Source organism: Solanum verrucosum, unplaced genomic scaffold (genome assembly GCF_900185275.1).
Source record: "Solanum verrucosum unplaced genomic scaffold, falcon-dt-bn FXZP01000117.1, whole genome shotgun sequence".
In the NCBI taxonomy this organism is placed as follows: domain Eukaryota; kingdom Viridiplantae; phylum Streptophyta; class Magnoliopsida; order Solanales; family Solanaceae; genus Solanum; species Solanum verrucosum.
In genome coordinates, this window is record NW_026020014.1 from 2,099,281 (window position 1) to 2,120,904 (window position 21,624).

Below are 21,624 nucleotides of genomic sequence, written 5' to 3' on the forward strand. Positions count from 1 at the left end.
TTCGTGTAAAAATTACCTTAAAAATAGTAATTTCTTATTTTATAAATAAAATTTTCAACAAAAGATTATATATAAATTTATAAATAAGAAATTATTTGTCCCCTTAACCCAATTAACAATTCCAATAACATGGACGCGACAGTGCCACACGGAGAAGGATGAGTCGGCGAAGTTACAATTAATAGGGGTAAATTCGTCCATCAAAGATTAGGAGTATAAGCAACACGTAGTGGTCAATTTTTTTTTTTATTGAATTGCATTATCGGACTCAACTTCGGCTCGGGAGTCGGGTCAGTGTCCATCATCTACAAGCCGAAAACCAAGAAAAGCTTCTCTTCAATTATTTTTCTTCCTCAACTCGCAGCCGTTTGAAGTAGATCTTCATCAGATTCTGGAAAATCTCAATTCGCCCAATTCAATTTCCAATTTCCGCAAGATCTTCGGTAATATATGATCTTCTTCTTTATGTATGTACATCATTTACTTCGTTAATTTTGATACGAAGACAATGAATTTCGATCTGATTACCAGGATTGTTGTGCGGTTTGTTTTCTTGTTTGTGTGATGCGTATGTCTCTCGGCTATTTGGTCTACGGTGTTGATAATCAATAGTGTTTTAATTTGAGAATATGTGCTTTATGTTCGTTAGTAATGTACTTAATTTCTGTCAGTTCCGGTTTCTTGGAGGACTTATTCGCTGAATTGCGTGTTTTGGCTCTGAACTATTTCCTCCTATCTAGTCCTAGCATTTCCATCACTTGTTTTCCTTTGAATATTTGATAGTTATTATTTTTTAGGTTAGAAATTCGGGGAAAGAAATAAAGATGTGATCATAGATGTTAGTATATCTGGTTTTTATTATTTTTCTAAGGTAGGCAATAAAACAAGACCTATTCCTAATCAAATGTGGACCAGATAGAGTTTTATCTTCTTATAGATGCAACTGCTTTCACTTTTTGCTTTAAGAAAAATTCTTTCATTAGGTTGTCTATATAGTACTAGAAATATCTAAATAACCAGATAAATGGAGTGTAGTTCTCAAGATATCTTGACGAGCTTTGGTCCATGAAAGCGTCATTTGAGGTAAAAGGTGATGTCTTGTACGGCATTGAACTTTTTCTAATGTAACAGCCGTACGAGTGGAAAACAATAGATGTCAAACCTTCTACCAAGAAAGATCTGCCATGCTTGACGGTATCCATTCGCTAGTATTATCTGCTGGCTATATTCCATAGTTTTGCCAATGATTTTGTACTCACATTCAATCCCCATCCATGATTGGTCGTGGATACTCTAAGAAAGAAAGCAAAAACTCTTCATGCCTTTTTCTGATAATTTTTTTTCACTCCTTTCCTCCACATTGCTTGAGTATGTAGAATCTTTCTTGGTGTTTGAACCTTGTGTACTATAGAGACCCATCAAAAAGAAAAACTTTGTGTACTATAGAGTAAGGACTTGATACGTGTTGGTTCCTCTTATGAAAAAAATAGTATAGGCTTTTCAGTTGAAGACTGGATTCTTTACAAACATCCTACTTTATTCTAGCTAACTTGTTTTTCACTTGTAGAAAAATAATTTTTTCTCTTATTCCATTATTCTTTGCCCTCATTACTTTGGAAACCTGTCCTATTCTTTGTATGGCTGAATATAATGACTTGTGGGAAACATTTGTCCATATGATTACAAACTTACGGTTTATACACATTTCAAAGTCCAGGAAGAATCCAATCTGTTGCTGAAGAGAAGGGAGGATTGGTAAAGAGGTGATGCCCCAACAGAAGGGCTTGGTGAAGCAAAATGAATGTTAGGCCTAGTCAGAAGAAAGTACATTTGTTTGCTGGCTAGAATTTTTATTCAGTCACTATTTCCATCACACCCTATTTTTCCAATCTTATAATCTGGACTGATGTTTGTCAGTGACCTGTATTATCTATGATAGTTGTCCTTTTGAAATTCAAATGCACAATATGGATGCGTATTGTAAATGACCTAGCAATTCTGAACAATATTTCTCTTAATTCTTCTTTTCAACAGTAAACCCTCTCCTCAGGGTGTCCACAGTGTTTTCTCCCCTCCCCCAGTGACTAATTCATTTGATTGAAAGTGGAGGGTTCTTGATCAACAGTCTCCTGAGTCCTGTCCAATATTTACTGTTGATTGAACGCATCTTTTGTCATCTACCTAAGCCTCGTCGGACCAAGTTATTGGGTACTTGTGTGTGTGGGAGGTGGCAGGTACCCAATGCATTCATTGAGATGAGTAAAGTTGACCCGGACACTGCCTTTATTAAGAATATGTGAAGTTATTGGCCTGCTTAAGTTAGGAAATATGAGAGTCTAGAAGAAACCTTTTAAAATATATTCTGATGCTCCCTGTTTATTGTTTTCTCTGAAAATACATGTTGCTCGCTTCTCTTTGTAAGCTTCCTCTATCCTTCAATTCTTGGCTCCACCACTGCTCCTAATTGCTACTGGGAACAGACTTAGCTGGCGTTGCCCGCTTTTTGTTCCTGCATTATTTTTTTGTGGACTTAATAGTCTTTCTTGGGCACTATTCTACCTGGAAATGTAATGCCCTATATTCTCTATGTTTAATAAGTTTGGAATTCCTGGGTTTGTTAAGCATCTCATATGTTTACAGGTTGTTGTATTTCTTTGGTGGTCAAGAGGATAAGGAAAGCTTTGCAGCACTCTCTTAGTTTCAATATATTTTGAAGCTAAGACATGGCAGAAAAAGCATGTGTAAAGCGCCTTCAGAAGGAATATAGAGCACTTTGTAAAGTACGTAACCTTTTAGTTGCTGGTTATTGCTCTACATTTGAAGCATTACCAGATACTTTATTTCAGTCTATAGTTATTTGCAACGCATGTAAACTAAGATTAGTAATTGTTAATTATGCGATGGTGGGTTCTTGCTTCCCTCCACACCATTGCTAGGCCTGAAGATATGCAAGTTGTGTGCTTAAATTCCTGTCATATCTTGGAGAATGTTTTACTTCATGGACTTACTCATGTTTGATGACGTCCTCCTATGCCTTCTATGGGCTAGACTATTCTACACCATGCAAATTTAATTATGTTGTACAACACTCTAAGGTAGTGATGCATTCTCCATTGCAGGAACCTGTTTCCCATGTTGTGGCCCGCCCTTCTCCGAATGATATCCTTGAGTGGCGTGAGTCCTACTTCTGCTCATGTTCTTGCAGTCAATTATGGAGTAAAATTGTCTCTTAACAAATGAACTTTTTTTCTTTATTCTTTACAAGTAAAGTAAGTTTATGAAAATGTAGCAGTATTTCTAATTAATATAACTGACTGGACTTATTTGCAGGGAGTGGCCCTCCTTTTGTTTTCCTTTTTTTTCCTTTGGTTTCTCTTGATCAATTAATTCGTCAATTGTTTGCTTTGATATTACTAATGGTTCTACTTCTATCTAAACTGTGTGTCCAGATTATGTTTTGGAGGGGAGTGAAGGAACGCCATTTGCAGGTCGCTACTTTTTTCTGAGTTCAGTATTTAAATTATTGGATTAGCTGATATTGTTGGGTGATAGCACTCTCGTTCCTCCAACCCGTCTTCCTGTCATTTTTGTATATTTGTTATTCTTCTGGAATTAACTTATGCTCCTTTTGTTGTTGTTCATGAAATGATACCGCTTCCTATCATTAGGTGGATTTTATTATGGGAAGATCAAGTTTCCTCCAGAATATCCGTTTAAACCTCCAGGGATCAGGTAGTCTAACTTCAGATGAGTTTGAAATTCCCTTGCTTGTTTCAACTCTCCAACCTAGGTTGTCTCCATGCTTTTGAGGGTTTTGTTCCTGCTGATTTTTACAGCACATATGTTTTCTTTTTCTGTAGTATGACTACTCCAAACGGAAGATTTATGACACAAAAGAAAATCTGCTTATCTATGAGTGACTGTAAGTGCTTTTAGAATTGCCTAATTGTCACAGTTTTCTGTTGCTTTGTGATGATCTTTGTCTGTTCTTAACCTTTGTTGCCTTATTTCTTCACAGTCCATCCAGAGAGCTGGAATCCAATGTGGTCTGTGTCAAGGTAATGAGTTGCAAACAATAAATAATGCTTATTTGTCTGGCAATACTTTCTTTAGTGCCTGTTTGGTAACCAATAAACCTTGTCTGGTTTTGTTTTGTAGTGACTAGGAAAATCAAATCATTGTTGCAAATTTTTTTAAAAAAAGAGTTTATGTTTTTGTTTCTGCCATGACAAGGAAATATATATCACTCTTTCCACTTTTAAAAGCAAACATTATTTCTTAACGAAGAGGTTATATGTGTTTTCACTTATGAATTTTTTTGTTTTCAGGACCACTCCTCTGTATCTCCCTGCCACCTGAGACCCACCTCACTGCACTCCAGACTCCCCCCCCCTCACCCCACCCCACCCCACAAACAGATGCCCTATCCCCAGGCTGCCAGTCCCTCTCTTTTGCTCCACTTTAGCTTAAACCTGTGCCCCGTCTCCCTCCTTTTTAAAGTCCCATTCACTCATTCCATGTAAATTTGCTTGAATTAATTCGTTTGCCTACCAATTTTCTTCTCTTTCAACGACAAAGGCAAACTACTCTCAATTCCAAGTTGGAGTCAATGATATGAAATCTCAAACACCATCTGCTCAGTTGCACAACATGTGTGTGTACTTTGTTATAAATATTTTATTATTGTTTTTTTTTGTTTAACATGTTTCTTATTTCTTGTTGAAACAAATTAGCAAAAACATGTCTATTTATTCTTACAGCTAAAATGAGATGTTTTTTTCTTCTTTGCTCGGGCTAACTTTTCCCTGTTCTGCATGCAGCATACTAACAGGGCTGCTCTCATTTATGGTAAAGTTCGTTCTACTAATGCAGCTTATAATGACTCCTGGTGTTCCCATTTCATCTGCTTATGTATTTTCAGATCATGCTTTATTTACTTTGTGCTTTTCCTTTTATGAAAATGTTATTTCTTTTGCATGTGTCTGGACAATTGAGTTCTATCTGTCTCTGTGCACGGAAGCCCTGGTAGAGGTTGAGGACAATCTGAAGTCATCCCATCACATTAAAGATCATTTGAGCTATAGCATAAAAGCTACCTCTGAGTGGTATAGGAGAAAAGAAGGGAGTCTGGTAGTTGGTGAAGTTTCCCCATACTTTCCCTTTGTGGCTCTACGTCTGCCTACCAAGAAAAGTATTCTAAACTTCCATGTTCTATCACCTCTATGATGATGTCCTCTGCCAGTTTATATGATCTTCGCCCTCAAATTATCTAATATTTCCATCTAGCCTCACTGTCCAAAAAATGCACAAAGGGACTGTTCTCCAAACTTCTCTATGCTTCTTGTCTATCTTTTGACCCTTCCATCTGATGGCTGCTTTACTCAGACCAGCTGGCATGAACACCAAAAATATTCAGAAACATGAACCAATTCTCCGATTTCTATCAGCAGTTACGAATAGGTGGTTTACTGATAAGTTGATTGCTTGCTCAGATAACCTTTTCTTCATTTGTTGAATCATTTCTTTTTGCAAAGTATGTTGGGGTTTGAACATGCATTACATAATACAGTTGCTATCTCGCGTTCTAACTATCTATTACTTGCAGATGGACAATAGTCCTACCACAGGCAGTGTATCAACAACAGTTGCTGAGAAGGAGAAGCTTGCAAAGGCATCCTTGGCTTTTAATTGTAAAAAGTGAGTTGACTGCGAGTTCCTTGCTGTTGTGTTGTATTTGTATAATTGCCTCGAGCTTTTGTCTCCACTGTTCAAGATCTCCTGCATGAGAGATGGATATGCTATTTTACCGTGTGTATTTTCCTTTATTACGTTTTTATTAGGTAGGAGGGTAACTTACTCTATTTTTTTATTTTTTTTATGATAGCCCAACCTTTAGGAAATTGTTTCCCGAGTATGTGGAGAAGTATGAACAGCAGCAGCTTCCGTCGCAGCCAGTTCCAGAGCAGGTATCATCCATGCCAGCTGGAGCAGAAAAGTCTAGACCCTTGTTGGAAGAGCATGAAAATTCCACAAAGGACGAAGTGAACAGAGTGAAGCCTCTAAAAGACGTCAAAAACCAACAGAGGAAATCTGTCCCAACTTGGTTGTTGCTGTTGCTAGTTTCAATTTTTGGTGTTGTAATGGCCTTGCCTCTGCTTCAGCTTTGATGACTGGAATCTTGTTTTGTGCACTACGGTGAAGAACAGACCACCCCATATCACATGGATACGTAGTCATCCCCGCTCCTGGTTCCTGTTATTTCACCTAATATTATAGGTTTTTGATTTACCTAGGGGGAATGTATAGGCATGACTCTTAAGTGGAGATCTAACTAATCTCTTAATCTAGCTAATGGGCTTCTCTTTCCTATTGTGCACGTCAGTGGAAAGATAACATAATGTGCTTTTATTGTGAAGGGCTCAGAGTTGCAGGAGCTAATCCTTTCCTTCTGCTTTGTCTGTTTATAGTTCGCAAATGTGGGTTTATTCTTCTTCGTTTTGGTCTTTTTTCTTTTTTTTCCTATTTTTTTCAGGGAGGGGAAGAGGTATATATAATATATGTGTAGTTATAGGCTTGACAAGTGAAGTTGAAAGGTCTAGTAAAAGTATGCAACCTGTCATTACTAATGCTTTCCGTGGTGCCGTGTTTGATGAGCTATTCCGTATAGCTGACTAAACCAATTATTTTTCACTCGTGACTGGTTTATACTTGTTCACTAAAATCTGAGGTTTTTCGTTATGGGAAACGGAGACTTATCAATCAATCAACTAAATTTGAATGGTAGATCAATGAAAAGAACAATCAATTTTATGTAAAGAGAAATGAAAATCCAATATAGTCTAAGCCATGCTTGAAAGTTGAAACCCATGACTACTGGCATGATGATGTTAACCCCTCTTTTCACGTTGCCTTGTCGTCCACTAGGTAATAATAAAACCTTTCGCCTAAAACTCCACTCCAAAAATTGCGCCGTAAAATTTCACATCTTAATACAATCCATTTTATATTTATTACTTACCTACTCTATAGTTTATACAGTGGAGACGTGGTGAAATCGTACGTTAACAAAAAGGTTGCCTTTATTCCCTGCTTTTGCTATTTAATTACTCTCTGAGATATGATTACGTCTCTCTCACTCTTGTTACCAACATTAATTTCTTCATGAATTCAAATCTTCACCTCACTCCAGAAAAGCTCAAGAGTCAACTGCTACAGCACTTTGTTTCCTTAGGTATGTATGTACCTTTATGAAATTGTAAAAAAGAAAAAAAATCCATACTCATCGATTTTTCTTTTTTAAATTACTGAGAGTGTTATTTAGGTCTCTGTAGTGATGGTGACAGTGTGATCCATTTCAACCAATAAAAACAGTTGCTTATGCTGATCCTTCCTTTCATTGTTAAGCATTGGTAAATATAGCTTTCCTTAACTAATCCAATTTATCCAACCACCAGTTTTTTCATACACAACTCTCATGGGGATATAGAAAAGCCTTAGCTGGCCTTTCCATCTTTATTTTTTTTTAAAAGTACCTTTTCTCATTTGGAATCTACTATTATTAGGGGAGCCCTCATACTTTCTGCAATGAACAAAATGTATAGGCATGATTTGTAAGACTTGATGAAAATTTTCACTTCACATGGCTCAAACTTGAACCTGCATTTTGAAATTCCAGGGAGCAAAATATGAACAAGTTTCCCATATACCCAAAATATGAAGGTGGGGACTATTGTGGCTACGAGTTTGATCCTCACACAGACTTTACGGATGTAAGTCAATTGTTTTTTTGCCTTATATCTTCAACTCATATAAAGTTTTTATCTTTTATTCAGTGGTGGAGGCATAGTTTCCAATAAGTGATTCAACATTTTTTTACTTTATACACCCCAAAAAAAAAAGGAATTAACCTTGGTATATACAATGTACCTGTCGCCCTGCTTTGTTCACAACATCACTACAGTGTATATTATTATGTATTTATATGATAGTATAGGTGACTTTTAGAGATTTGAATATGTTGTTACTGTAGTTAGCTTATTCTCTTTGTGTATTAATATCATTGTATTCTTTGAGTAATGAGATAAGTTACTCCCCACTTTGTCTATACATGATATCAGTCATATGTCTATCCCCATTTTGATATCCGATCCATGATCCAGTTGGGTTGAGTCAGGCTCAAGTGGGTATTAAATGTTGAACCTTTAATTTTTGAAAGTGCTGTAGATTTAGTGGTAAGACACTCAATAGTTGAACCGTCAAGTTTATATTCTGAATCCGTTTCTCATTACCAGCTAGATGACATTTGATGATTTATGACTTGCGCATTTTACAGTTCTTGTCAGAAGCGAGAAAGCATGTATCTGAAGTGAAACTCAGTGCTACACCTCCACGTTCTGTGGAACTGAGAAACAACAATTTTGGAAATGATGTTAAGAAAACTTGCAAGAAGTCATGGAAAAGCTCTCTGTTTTCATGGCTGAAGACTGATAAGAAGAAGAATCAGGGGAGCAGAGAAACTTCAAAAGGCTCTACCATTAACAAGCTGAAGCGTGGATGTGTCTCTGGTCCATTGCCGGGGATCAGCGGGCCAGGTACTATAGCTGGAAGGCCCAATAAGCCTTTATCTGGGCCCTTAACATATCTGTTCAGTCCAATGAACAGAGTGGACAATGAAATACCTTATCTCTGTCTTCACAAGGTTAAGAATAGTACTCCTGATGTTCAATCTTATGGACCTGTTTATCTGGTAACTTAAGATTGCAAAAGGGTAGGTTTAATTTAGCAGAGACTACAGGTATGTGTGAATCTATGTGTACTAATTTCTGTGAGGTGAATGCAAACAAATATCATATGCAAAAAAGAATTTGCATTTGTTGCAAGGAACAGGTTCTTTTTTTCATCATCACATGCTAGTCTAGGAATAGGTTCTGAATTCACCCATGATTTTGGAGTTTAGAATTTGAATAACATCAACATCAACATTTTGTTTGACGAATTTCAGGAAAATCAGACACACTCATAATGCTTCATTTTTACTGCAGCTATATCATAAACAACATGTTTACTGCAAACTACTCTCAAATTTCAACCAAATATTGTCCAAACGCCTGCATGATATTTCGAGTAAGCCGTACAATGAATTGTAGAAACCATACAACAAATGAACACTCACATTAATAACAAAAAGATTCCTAATACTCTCCTGTAAGAGAAGATAGATTCCCCTCAATTCTCAAACAGAGAAGCCCCTTGGCCCTAGCAATTTGTTTTACACATATACAATACATAGACATCTAAAGATTGCACACAACTTCTCATCTGCATCAAGAATCAATCAATTAACTTTAACCTAGTAAATTATATAGTTCCTAAGATTCCACTCCTCTCCAAATTCAAGAGGTGTAACAATCTCTAGCTCTGGCCCCTGCTTCCTTGTTCTACATCTACATTTCTGGGACTGCAAGGATTCAAACTGCTAAAAAGCCTCGTTAAAGATCTCAATCGTGTCGGTGTAGGTGTTTTCTGTTCTTCTTCTGCCTCTTCACTATTTTGTCTTGGAATATCAATCATCAAAACCCCATCTGGCCTACTAGTACTTGTGGATGCTGATGATGTAGTAGTTTCATCTCCCCAGAACAGAACATTAGTTGGTAAATTTCGTGTCTCTGTGGAAGCTACTGAGCCTTCTTCTACTGGTGCCCTAATGGCCCCGGAATTTGATTCTACAATGATGGACTTCGTAGAGGACATTTCTGAAACAGGGTTTCGGCATAAAGGACAAGTGGAATGAGATTGAAACCACATATCAATGCAATCGACATGAAACCCATGATTGCATTTAGGCAAAAGTCTCGCCTTTTCACTTTCACAGACTTCGCTTAGACAAACTGAGCATTCCAATCCATCTTTAAAATCCTTGGTATCAAATGGAATTACGGGTATGGTTTTAAGGATTGAACGGTCAAGGCCTCCCCGGAGTGCATTCACTTCCTGATAACCACCGGCGAAGTCGAACCGGCGGCGGCGGCGACGCCTTGTGTCGTCATTCGGGTTGGCGTCCTCTCTCGTGAAAAATTTGGAGTATATGTGAAGGAAGAATACCAAGACCACCGCAAAGAAGAGAAATACGACGACAACCATCATGACCTTAGCCGTGATCGCAATCATACCTGAATCACCTAATTTACCACTTCCCATTTTCAGACAGCTCGATGGTCTTTTGAATTTGCAGTTTCTTTCTTTAAGAAAAAACAGAGGCTAGGATTAAGGAAAGATAACTAGTGAGAGTTAAACCTAGAATATCGGAAGCAAAATTTTGAAGTAAAACCCACCAAGTTTGAAATTTGAGAGTCGATCGAATAGATGAAACCCAATAACATGTAGAGAATTCAGCTAAGGAATTGTGGAGTATGATGTGAAAAGTGGGATGATTTGGAAAGAGGATTTAAAGGGGAAAAATGCAACTCTAGTTGAGTCAAAATAGAAGGTAAATGGGGGGGAGTTTAAAAGTAGAAAAAGCAAATAAGAGGATGAAAATGGAGTCTAAGCTTGACTGCGACAGTGGAGGGAGGGAAAAGAAGAGTCACCAAAAGACTCCCAACATGAGATTAGGGAGAAGAGTTTCAAATAAACAATTCTGGCCGCCTTCTTAACTTGTTGGGAAGTTTCTCATTTGACCATTTGTTAACTTAAATGGCGTAGACCCAAGGAATTTGAACATTCAGTGGAAAAAGATTATTCAAAATTTAAAATTTATATTTTTTTTATAGTACTAATTTCAAACGGAGGCCCATACTTTAATTGTATACTTGATCAAACTCCACGCACCGTCCCAAGAGGCATTCTAACCAAATTATATATATATGTTTGAGGGTCTTTGTAAAATATATATTTTCTCTGTCTCAATTTATGTGACTTACTTTTCTTTTTAGTCGATTTCAAAAAGAATGACACATTTCTATATTAAGTAATAATTTAATTATAAAATATCTATTTTATCCTTAATAAAATGATTTATAGCCACACAAATTTCTATAATTCATTTTAGACCACAGGTTTTAAAAGTCTTCCTTTTATTTCTTAAATTCCGTGTTGAGTCAAATTACCTCACATAAAATGGGACGGAGGGAGTATATGATAGTTGTTGATATTTGAAAGTGCGTAGTATTAAAGTGCATCTCTAATTCATCTCAAGTTATTTCACAATAATAATTAAATTTATGAATTATTTCACAATAAAAGTTAAATGAACTCATGGATAAAACTTTGAATCCGTCATTGGTCACACATTCAAATTCTCCCTGCTCCTCATATTCCGCATCAACATTAACTCATCTAACACATGATCCAGCCCATTTTATGCTAATAATAGTTAGCCCAATTAATAATATGTTCAAATAAAATCACTTAGACCATTTTTTTTTCAAATTTTAATTTAAATAAGTTTATTTTAGTTATTAATCATCAAAATATCACATGAATCAACAACACATGTTTTATAATTTATGTGGTCGTAAAGTCAAATGTGTTTTTTCTAAGAATGTTCAAAAGAAATCGATAAACCATAAATCATATCACATCGTAAAAATAAAAATCAGAAAAACCAACTATTGTTGGTCTGATTTGATTCATAAATCTTACAAACGTTAGTTTGTAAATAAAAAAATTAATCTAAATCACCTATGTCGGCCAATCTAAGTAATAGCAAAAACTTTTTTTCATTAGTTAAAAAATAGTTTTCCGGTTGAAGCGTTTTTGAAACTTTGATCAAGCATAAATTATTAACAAAAAAGTTTTTCAAATATTATTTTTAAAGAATATTTTTTCGAAAAGCACTTTTGACAAAAAAAAAAAACACTTGCTATAATCAATGTCACTTGACCAATGCTCATCTTTATCAAGATTCAAACAGCTTATGTTAATATTCGTTGTTTTCGGTCTTCTCCTACTGGTATCTACATCATACAGGCAACATTATCACTCAAAATGTAATCGGTAAGACCAAATTACCTTTGGTAAAACTGTACATTTTCATAAGAAATTATCTATACAGAGATTAATTCATTTCCTGTAAAAAAAAATAAAAAACAAATTACAATAATGATTGTCTGATATCTCCTGTTCTGTTGCTAATTTGTTTAGATCGGTCCATATTTATAAGGGAAACTATGACCTCACAAGTCACAACAAAGCGGATGGAGAAACCAATTCCAAATGTTATCCACAGCAGATATCAACGACGAAACAAAGCGATTTTTGGTAATGTTAGTAGGCACAGGAATTCTGCAAAGAGGGGAATCAATGTGTTAGTGAAAAATTACAAGATTACAATTGAAAATAGAACGAAGAAATAAAAATCTCTTCAGGCTGAGGCGCGGATATCTCACTCTCTTTAAAGAGATTCAAGCCCACTGTAACAAATGTTTTTCACCAGTCCAGCAGTACTTGTCCCCTCCAGAATACAACAGCCTAATCACAAGAGTTGAGTCCAAAGCTCCACAACCCTTCAACTAATAAGAACTCTCTTTTTGACAAACTTTATGCACTCTATATTTTTCTTGTGTGTATTAAACAAATGAAGACCACCACTATTAATAGTAGAAGAAGTCTTCCTAGCAATGAAATAGGAAGACAATAGGGTAGTAAATAGTGAAGATAAATGGCCTAAGAGTTACATAGGTTATAAGGTATAATGGAGAAATAAAAAGTGAAAATAAAGGAGAAGTAATGGCAATGGTTGACCAATTTCTGCCTCATCCATGTCCACATATGGTAAGCACCCAAACAAATATCGGCAAGACATGCATATTACACAATTGTTATCTTGTTATTGTGTAATGCTAGGCGATTACAAGCGACAACAATGACTTGACTGCACCTTTGTATGCAGTTAATATAGAAAATGCTGCGATCACTGTCGTCTCACTACTGCTTGATGATCGATGTGCTTGGAGAAACCATTAATTAATTTGATTTTCGATCGTTTTTTTAATTAATATGTGGTGATCTGCATGTGTTATATTTATAGTGCATGGTTTGAGGTTTTTTGTTTACAAAGGTTGTTGAATATAATTATAAATTGACTGACCAACATTATGGATTACTATGATTTTGCTTTTGACAAGTATATGAGAAAGGAGCTGAATATTTCGTGTTAGAATTGCGACATGAACAGCAGCAGGCACGAAACAACATGTATGTGCTGAATGGAAAGGTAAACAAAACATGGCAAGTCAGGTAGTATAACATTCTTGTCAAACAAAACACAAAATAGTTGGTTACGTGGCGGAGTGCACTCTATGTTGCAAAATATTCAAAATTAATGTTATAGTAAGTACAATATTTGAAAACTAAACTATATTCAAGATCTGATCTAGTAATTAATGAAATTCACATAATATTTTATACTTATAATTTTAATAAAAAGAAATAATTTTATAAAAGAAATTGCATTTCAACCATAAAAAACAAAAAAAAATATATTAGGTGATGAATATCAAGTACCTATTATTATAATAATAATGGAGGCGGTCAAGCTAATTCCCCAATTTTTTGTATCAAATTTTAAAAATCTCATAAAATAATTTTTTTTAATGATATAACTGTACATAATTATGAAATTTTAATTTGTAAAAAAAAGAAAACAAATTTAAACTAGTGAGAAATTAAGCAAATACAGTGTCGTGTTGTTTAGCCCAGGCATTCCATATTTGTAAGGGAAGCAATGACCTCAGAGCTAAGCGGATCAAGAAACCAATTCCAAATGTTATCCACAGCAGATATCAACGACGAAACGAAGCGATTTTTGGTACATGATCTCATAGAAATGTTAGCAGGCACTGGAATTCTGCAGAGAGGGCAAATTGAATTGATGTTTAGCCAAGAATCAATGCAATGAGTATGAAATTCATGTCCACATATGGTAAGCACTCGCCGGGATTCAGCCAAAGAAATATCGCCAAGGCATATTATACATGTCAAGTGATCATTTACACAATTGTTATCTTGTTTTTGTGTACTAATGCTATATTTAGAGGCGATTACAATCGACAACAATGCATCTTTGTGTGCAGTTATTATGGACATTATAGGAAATGCTGCAATCACTGCTACGGCTATCATCTCACTACTGCATGATGATGTGCTTGGAGAAACCACTTGTGCCATTAATTAATTTGTTTTTCGTTTTAATATGTGGTGATGTTTGATGTCTTCCCTGTTTTCCCCTGCATGTGTTATATTTATAGTGTATGGTTTGAGGTTCTTTGTTTAATTTACATGGTTGTTGAATATGATTTAATTGACTCTAAACAGCAACATTATCAATAAGGATTTTGGTTTTGACTTTTGACTACTGTCCTAAACGAATTAAGAAGGAAGAGCTGAATTCATGTTACAATTGTGGAATTCAAAATGAAATGGTATGAGTTTGAAGTTTTGATCAAAAGCAGCAGGCGTGCTGTGCAGGGCACGAAGTTGTGCTGAATGAAAAGGTAAACAACATTATGGTCAAATAATTTACATGAAAAAGAGGAGCCAAAAAATACACAAAGACAAAATAGTAGTAGTTACGTTGCAAAAATTGCAGCTGCCGTGTACAGATAAGTTTTAAGCTTATTGTCAAACAAGCGCTATTCTAGAGGCGCTTGACCAAAAGTTGATCAACATCATTTTTTAAATAATACAGTAATGTCGAAATCAATAGCGTGTTATAGTTACCTGCTACTATTTAATATAATTAAGGATTACATATTTGGAAATTGAGGTTATATTATCTACTCCCTTTGTCCCTAATTATTTATCCACTTTTCTTTTCTTAGTTGACCCTAATTATTTTGTCCATTTGGAAAAATGTACTATATACTAGGTATCATTCTATCTGCCTAAAAATCTTGGTGAATGAAGGAAGTTATTCATAATTTATATTAATGATAAATATAAGTATCCGTTAAAATAACAAAGGAGCAAGCTAACCCACAAATTTTTGTATCAAATTTAAAAGCTCATCAAATAATTTTATTAAATATATGAAAAAATTAGATAGGTAAGAAATGAAATGAAATGAAATAAAATAGTTGTCACACATATTGGAATTTATGCGTCAAATTTAAAAATCTTTGAAAATACCATTATCCAGCGGCCTGTGAACTTTTGGACAAACGAAAGTTGTGTGGCTATCGCTGTGTCACCAAAACCCAAACCCCTCTCTCTCTCCCGCTTCTCCCTTGCAACCGCCTTTGCCTTTCTCTGTTATCTTCTTCACTCCAACAACACTAAACCCCAAATAAAACAAGAAATTTCAATTCAGTACAGTTGCCCCTACCGACTAGTAGTTGGTGTATGGAATCTGAAAAACAACACATAGCATTCCGTTTCTCTTCTTGAATTTATGCGACTTGGAGTTTGACTGGATGAGCTCCCCATGCCTTTATTAGGTGAATTCAACCACTTTTTCTTTTGAATTTTCACTCTCTTTCTTCAAATTTGTTAGTTGGGCAAAACCTGTTGCCTATTTGGGATATGTACTGAAGTAGCCGTCATGTTTTATTCCGCAGATATAGCTACTACACAGCCTTGTTTTAGGAACAATGTCTGTTCAATTAGTTCTCACAATGTCTTTGCGACTAGATTTCTGTACAATAATGAGATTAGATTTGTATCTACTTGGAATTCCTTCCGAATACCACAAAAACCTTCGAATTCCAGAATTAAGCTGTTTCGGAGTGGGTTGATGATAAGGGCAGTAGCTACCCTCGAAAAAGGACCCACCAAGAACACCCAAACCAATGAGGAACAAAGCAATTTTGGTGGTGTGAGGATGGGAAAATATGCAGCAAGTTCAACTTCTGCTGTTGTGGAGCAGCAGTCGGCAAGTGAGGAAGCTGAGTTGAATGAGAGAGAGAAGTTGCGGCGGATGAGGATATCCAAAGCTAATAAAGGGAACACACCGTGGAATAAAGGCAGGAAGCACAGTCCAGGTACTTAGAGCATGCCCAGTAATTCTTTTCAGCTGTTTGTTATGGATAAGCTTTAATATTTTCAAGCATGTTTTTTGAACCATCTGCAGAAACTTTACAACGAATTCGAGAACGTACAAGGCTTGCAATGCAGGATCCTAAGGTGATGTCATGTAAGCATAATTTAGTGAATGAAGTAGTAAAAGATGAGAGTTTGATTAAGAAGAGGGAACCCCTACAGTGCTCTGGAAACAGTAGTAACTATGGGGAACCAATGAAAAGGTATAATAGAACGCAAGTAGGATCTAACTAAGGTGGATCTGAGCAGAATGTACAAATTAACATTTTCTCCTCAATCTTACTTCAGCTGGAAGATGTGTTTTGTGGTCATTCATCTAGGTTCAAACCCGTTTAAGGCTGCAGCGTGGGACTAGAGAATCAATACTCTTTATTACATTTTAGGCACATGCCCTCAGGGTATCTTGGAGAAGTTTGAGATATAACTGTATTTGTCATTTTTCAAACTCTCAGTATTTAGTGTCATTCTCTGGATGTCATTAATCTCAGTAAACTTCATTATGCATTTCTGAGAAAATAACTTAAAGAGTCGATATTGAACTTGGTTCATCTGTGAGTATTATGACATTATCCACATTTCTACTATGCTATGTGGTCATCTGTATATGCATGACTTCGTTCTTCCCAGCAAAGCTATATATAGTAGAAATATATACATACCTTCATGTGCCTTACCTGCATAGGCACATGTCAAAGTGATTTTCGAAGTCACAATGAGGAGCAGATAGGAGTTCCAGAATGTGGGACTGATATGCAACATCCTAATTCATATGGGATATTTTTTTGCCCTTCGTGAATTTGTACGAGTGTTTGAATCTCCTTTTGTATCAACACATTTAATTCCTTTGAATTGTTTGAATCCAATTGTGAACTAACCAGTTTTATACTTGAAAAGCTTGCATTCAAAATGTTCCCTGTAGAGGTAGAGTGCCTCTTTCTTAAAGAAGAGGAAGATGCGGTTAGGTGATGATTCCAACAGTGTTAAAACTTGTATGTTAGACAACTTTCTACTCAAAACCATCAGTTAGTGGCATTTACACTAGCTACGTTGTTGATCTTACTGCAACATTTTTTCCTGGACAGGGTGTGACTTTTTCTTTCCCTTCATTTTGGTGTCTGAAATAAGTCAAATAACCATTGTTTTATTCAGTCAACAACTTATTAAGATATTGTTCATTTCTGTTCAAATTGTGGCTTGTGCAAATGATCTAGTAAAATCTGAGATGACCAGTTAATTTTTAGTCAGCTATGATATCCATTTAACGTCATGCTTTAAAATTTTTGTTTGACAATATTACTGATATGCTCTAATTATACAGGTGAAAATGAAGTTGGTTAACCTGGGGCATGCTCAAAGGTGGGTTTTGCAAATTATTCTTGAAATTCGTTTTTTCACCCTTTTGATAGCATAGTGGAGTCTCTTAATCAAGATGTGAGTGAAAAATAACCTGTACAATAGGAATACAGTATTGGACCAACCGTTGCTTCCTGTTTCATGATAACTTGTGCTTCAATATGTGAAACTCACGCTTCACTAAAGTCACTGCAAAATGAGTGTGCAACAGTCACATTGCAAGGTAATGCCTTCAGTTGACATGGCAGTAATGCGTGAGTTTTAATCTCTTCATCACTAAATTCTTCCTTGGGAATTCAATTGAACCTAGCAACATCGTACTAATTTAGCATTTCATATCCCTAATTGTAAATCACCCTCTTTATCTAGAACCTCAAATTAATATTGGAGATTTGTGAAAATTGTATGTTTCAAATTGCTAAAGGAGATTTTTTTCCCCCTTAATTGCAGTGAAGAAACAAGGTTGAAAATTGGTGTTGCTGTAAGGATGGGTTGGGAAAGACGCCGTGGGATGTTGAGGCTCCAGGAAACTTGCCACTATGAGTGGCAAAATTTAATTGCAGAAGCTTCTAGGAGGGGCCTTCTGGGTGAGGAAGAGTTGCAGTGGGACTCTTACGAGATTTTGAGCAAACAGCTTGAGCAGGAGTGGATACAGAGTGTTCAAGAAAGGAAAAATAAGCCCAGACTGAAGGGTAACAAGAGAGCTCCCAAATCTGCTGAACAGAGGAGGAAGATTTCAGAGGCCATTGCAGCTAAATGGGCTGATCCTGTAAGTGTCTTTCTTTGTTGGGACTGGACTTCTCTTTGGGAATAGTCCCTCCATCCACATGTTTTCGTTTTCACCCTCCTCCATTCTTTTGACTAGGGTCACAGTTATGAGTTTGAACTTCCTCACATTTTGATAGCTTTCCAAAAAATGGTGTTTTTACCAATCTACCTTTTCTTCTAACTAGGATTACCGTTCTCGGGTCCAATCCGCTCTGTCCAAATATCATGGAATACCTGATGGGGTTGAAAGAAGACCAAGGAGAAAGCCTGCTAGTGATGAGCAGACCAGAAAAAGAAGCCCTCCGAAAAAGAAAGCTAATGAATTGGATAATCTGGTAATGCCCGAGCCCAAGAGCCAAGTTCAACGTGTTCGATTGAGGAGAAAAAACACACCAATGTACAAGGATCCTTTGGCTAGTTCCAAGTTAGAAATGTTAAAGAATATCAGGGCACAGAGAGCAGGTATTGACCAGAAGAAAATTGAAGCTGTCATGAGGGCAAAGTAAGTTATTATTAAATCTTCGTTATCTCAGCATCTTTCCATCTGAAGTCTGCTGGTCACTCTGTCATTTTATGAACCTCATAGCAACCTGATACAATTGCTGCCAAAACGGTGATAAATTCTCTCTGAATGAAGACGTGCCTATCTTAATGCATAAGAAGACTACCCCCAAATTGTTATTGACTGGAATTATTAATTTGTACCTGAAGCATTAGTGCATATATTGACAGGAAACTTAATTAGTACAATCTTCCTTCTATGGGAAGTTTGAATTTTGTTTTTCCCATATATTTCCAGCGACTTAGTGAGTGATGTCTTTAGACTTTGTTCGGAACTGAGAGGGGGAGAAATGAAAGTAAGGCAAGGCGGAAAAAATAATTTTATTCTTTGTTAGGTAAAAGTCTCACATTGATTGGTGATTGGAGAATAGACTAACAATTTGCTTATATGGAGTATGGACTTGGACAATTCTTTCCTCATGAGCTAGCTTTTGGGGTTGATTTAGGCCCAAATGTCATATCTTCACATTCTTTAATGAAAAGAATTTGGCACTTGTCTCTGTGTTAGGTATAGGAACGCCAGGGAAGAATTGGTTTCCTTCTTTCATTCTTCCTGTTATTCTAGCCAGAGCAAATAAACTTTAGTAGGATTTGTAGACTTCCCCTTCCTTTCCTTCTCTCTCTATCTTCCACATCTGTATGTAAAATCGTTAAATGATTTACAAGTAAGTCAAAGGGGTTGTGTTAAAAATTTAGAATGTCCTTCCTTCTTCCAACTCTTCTATCCCCCTTCCTCCAACTCTTCTATCCCCCTTCCCATTCCCAAAGAAGGAAGATAGTGCAAGAAAGGTGATTGAAGAAGAAGGTTCGTTGGGCTTCTACCGTTGCTTGTTTTCATCAACTATAATGATGAAAAAACATATTGATGATATCATTTGTCTTTTAACTTTTTTTGGTAGGAGGTGAAATGTAATAGTGGAGTAAACTATTATCTTGAAACACGGCATGTTGATACCTCAAACTGAGGAGAGGTCTAAATTATGGATTTTAGGACAATATCTATTTCTACACGCTTGTATTATTAGTATCAGCCTGCTAGGTAGTAACTGATAAGTTCTTGGTGTGTTAACAATGTTGCAGAGCATTGATAGCTGAGGCTGAGAAGGCAGCAGAGGCCTTGGAAATGGCTGCCCATAACAGCCCTGTTGCTCAAGCGTCGCTAATTGAAACTAGGAAGCTCATCTCTGAAGCTATCCGCTCCATTGAATCTATAGAGAAAGAGGTGTCTGTTACAGATAGAGATCTTTCACCACCTTCAACTGAGCTGGGGAGCCACACTGCAGACGACGGAGATTCGGAATTTGGAGCTCTGGCTGATCCTGGTGAAATAAGAATAAATGGTTGGCATGCTGTGACGCCTATGGACAGGGGTATCTATCATTTAGATGATGGACGGCATGCCTTGCAAGGATTACCCAATGGTAAAAACACAGCTCTCTTGTCAAGCTCCAGTGACTATGACTTACTGGGTGACAGGCAGGAAGTCTATCAAATGATTTCCAGTAATTTATCTCTGGAAAAGGAGGTCAATATAACACAGTCCACCACCTCGACACAGAGATTTGATGAGGATGAAGCTAATGGAAGCCCAGGAGATGAACATAAACAGCTTTTAAACAGGGATGAAGCTAATGCAAGCCCAGGAGATGAACAGAAACCGCTACCAGATGGATTGATATCTGGTGCAAAGATTGAGGCGGCGACCACCACCACCACCACCAAGAAATGGGTCCGTGGGAGGTTGGTTGAAGTAAGTGAAGGATCTTAGATTAGCTGAAAGATTATTTGAAGTATCTGATTTACACACTTGGAATGCATCTCATGGATGCACTATAGAGTACACTTATGCCTACAACAATTTTTTTGACAAAGAGAGTTTTCTCTGCAAATCAAATGATAGTCTGAGCTATAGGCATTTCAGTGTCTAGTTTCATGCTAGATACATATTCTCTTGTAATATCCGTTTCATGACCATTTATGTAAAGTTTCAGGATAGACCTGGCCGCATTGTAATTTGTCGGGGCTCACTTAGTTCATTCCAATTATTGTGACATTTGATTCGTTTCTATCAATCTTTATCATTGTGCGAGGATGATGTTAAAGCAAATGTCAGCATTGCTTAGATTACATGACCAACAAGTAGATAGAGATTATTACTTATAACAACTGCTAGCATCTGGATTTGGGGTTACTTTAGCTGGAGAAGCGCATAACATTCCAGTTCTTCAGTTGGGAGTCGATAGCAATCTCCATTTCCCGCCTCTTCTTTTCCTTCACTTCCCTAGCTTGATTGATCTCCCCTTCAACTTGTTCCTTCTGCAAAATACAATTCTGAATTAATAAATGCTACAGCAAAAGAGATGAGAAACGAGGGATATATCAATCACTTACGTCGACAACGTCAGGGATGGGAAGCTTGGTGCCGTGGACGGCGGAACGATTAGCTGCTTTGCCGACCGACCGCAGTGCAGTGTGACGGAAAACGACCTTAGCGGTCTGGCAGGTGTGTGCTACTTTCAACACTCTGTTCATTTTCTAAATTACACCAACTTAACCGATCACAAATCAATTCTTTTTGCTAAATATTTGCATCAATCATCTTCTGCCGCTGTATTTTCATTATTAGTAACAACGAGATAAATTTGGGCTATGAGATTATGGATATGGCAAAGCCACATGGCTTCTCCAGCGAACTCCAGATGTCTCTAGTGCACACTAGAAACTACTTTGTGTTTTTTTGTCAATATTTGTTCTTATTTTTTTTAGGACATAACTGAAACTTATAATATAGTCATTTTGAGAATTAATTCAAAGTTAAAATTAGTGTCAAAATCAAACGCGAACTAAATTCCGTCCAAATTGAATTGTTGTGTTTTAAACTGGGCAACCAAGTGCAATTCCCAAGGG

General features: G+C 36.5%; 5 protein-coding genes across 6 annotated transcripts; 3 read left to right on the forward strand and 2 right to left on the reverse strand.

Annotated features, from left to right (window-relative positions):
- The first annotated feature begins 244 nt into the window (after window positions 1-244).
- On the forward strand, window positions 245-6,433 carry LOC125820662 (ubiquitin-conjugating enzyme E2 34-like). The gene is made up of 10 exons (XM_049500082.1): window positions 245-443; window positions 2,641-2,780; window positions 3,120-3,174; window positions 3,450-3,488; window positions 3,669-3,732; window positions 3,861-3,922; window positions 4,019-4,058; window positions 4,821-4,848; window positions 5,606-5,697; window positions 5,885-6,433. Exons 2-10 carry the CDS (start codon window positions 2,724-2,726, stop codon window positions 6,165-6,167), a joined length of 720 nt encoding a protein of 239 aa, XP_049356039.1. The 5' UTR covers window positions 245-443; window positions 2,641-2,723; the 3' UTR covers window positions 6,168-6,433.
- Window positions 6,434-7,600: 1,167 nt separating this feature from the next.
- On the forward strand, window positions 7,601-8,798 carry LOC125820709 (uncharacterized). Its single transcript, XM_049500130.1, has 2 exons — window positions 7,601-7,769; window positions 8,333-8,798. Exons 1-2 carry the CDS (start codon window positions 7,686-7,688, stop codon window positions 8,753-8,755), a joined length of 507 nt encoding a protein of 168 aa, XP_049356087.1. The 5' UTR covers window positions 7,601-7,685; the 3' UTR covers window positions 8,756-8,798.
- A 301-nt stretch (window positions 8,799-9,099) lies between these two features.
- LOC125820703 (RING-H2 finger protein ATL3-like) lies at window positions 9,100-10,397 on the reverse strand. The gene has a single exon (XM_049500124.1). It carries the CDS (start codon window positions 10,195-10,197, stop codon window positions 9,412-9,414), a length of 786 nt encoding a protein of 261 aa, XP_049356081.1. The 5' UTR covers window positions 10,198-10,397; the 3' UTR covers window positions 9,100-9,411.
- A 3,292-nt stretch (window positions 10,398-13,689) lies between these two features.
- LOC125820844 (RING-H2 finger protein ATL63-like) lies at window positions 13,690-14,166 on the reverse strand. The gene has a single exon (XM_049500281.1). It carries the CDS (start codon window positions 14,164-14,166, stop codon window positions 13,690-13,692), a length of 477 nt encoding a protein of 158 aa, XP_049356238.1.
- A 986-nt stretch (window positions 14,167-15,152) lies between these two features.
- On the forward strand, window positions 15,153-20,528 carry LOC125820696 (uncharacterized). Of its 2 annotated transcripts, XM_049500117.1 has the most exons (7): window positions 15,153-15,434; window positions 15,555-15,977; window positions 16,067-16,119; window positions 17,354-17,391; window positions 17,839-18,157; window positions 18,342-18,658; window positions 19,798-20,528. In XM_049500117.1, exons 1-7 carry the CDS (start codon window positions 15,422-15,424, stop codon window positions 20,483-20,485), a joined length of 1,851 nt encoding a protein of 616 aa, XP_049356074.1. In that variant the 5' UTR covers window positions 15,153-15,421; the 3' UTR covers window positions 20,486-20,528. The 2 variants fall into 2 exon arrangements, with proteins under 2 accessions (XP_049356074.1, XP_049356073.1); XM_049500116.1 differs by lacking the exon at window positions 15,153-15,434 and having other exon boundaries at window positions 15,502-15,977.
- Window positions 20,529-21,624: the final 1,096 nt, after the last annotated feature.

Coding starts and splice junctions, on each gene's coding strand:
- LOC125820662 (XM_049500082.1), top strand. CDS start 2,724: ATGGCAGAAAAAGCATGTGTAAAGCGCCTTCAGAAGGAATATAGAGCA. Junction 4,849..5,605: donor CAGGGCTGCTCTCATTTATG/GTAAAGTTCGTT, acceptor TATTACTTGCAG/ATGGACAATAGTCCTACCAC. Junction 5,698..5,884: donor TTGGCTTTTAATTGTAAAAA/GTGAGTTGACTG, acceptor TTTTTATGATAG/CCCAACCTTTAGGAAATTGT.
- LOC125820709 (XM_049500130.1), top strand. CDS start 7,686: ATGAACAAGTTTCCCATATACCCAAAATATGAAGGTGGGGACTATTGT. Junction 7,770..8,332: donor CTCACACAGACTTTACGGAT/GTAAGTCAATTG, acceptor CGCATTTTACAG/TTCTTGTCAGAAGCGAGAAA.
- LOC125820703 (XM_049500124.1), bottom strand. CDS start 10,197: ATGGGAAGTGGTAAATTAGGTGATTCAGGTATGATTGCGATCACGGCT.
- LOC125820844 (XM_049500281.1), bottom strand. CDS start 14,166: ATGGCACAAGTGGTTTCTCCAAGCACATCATCATGCAGTAGTGAGATG.
- LOC125820696 (XM_049500116.1), top strand. CDS start 15,539: ATGTTTTATTCCGCAGATATAGCTACTACACAGCCTTGTTTTAGGAAC. Junction 16,120..17,353: donor TTGCAATGCAGGATCCTAAG/GTGATGTCATGT, acceptor CTAATTATACAG/GTGAAAATGAAGTTGGTTAA. Junction 17,392..17,838: donor AACCTGGGGCATGCTCAAAG/GTGGGTTTTGCA, acceptor CCTTAATTGCAG/TGAAGAAACAAGGTTGAAAA.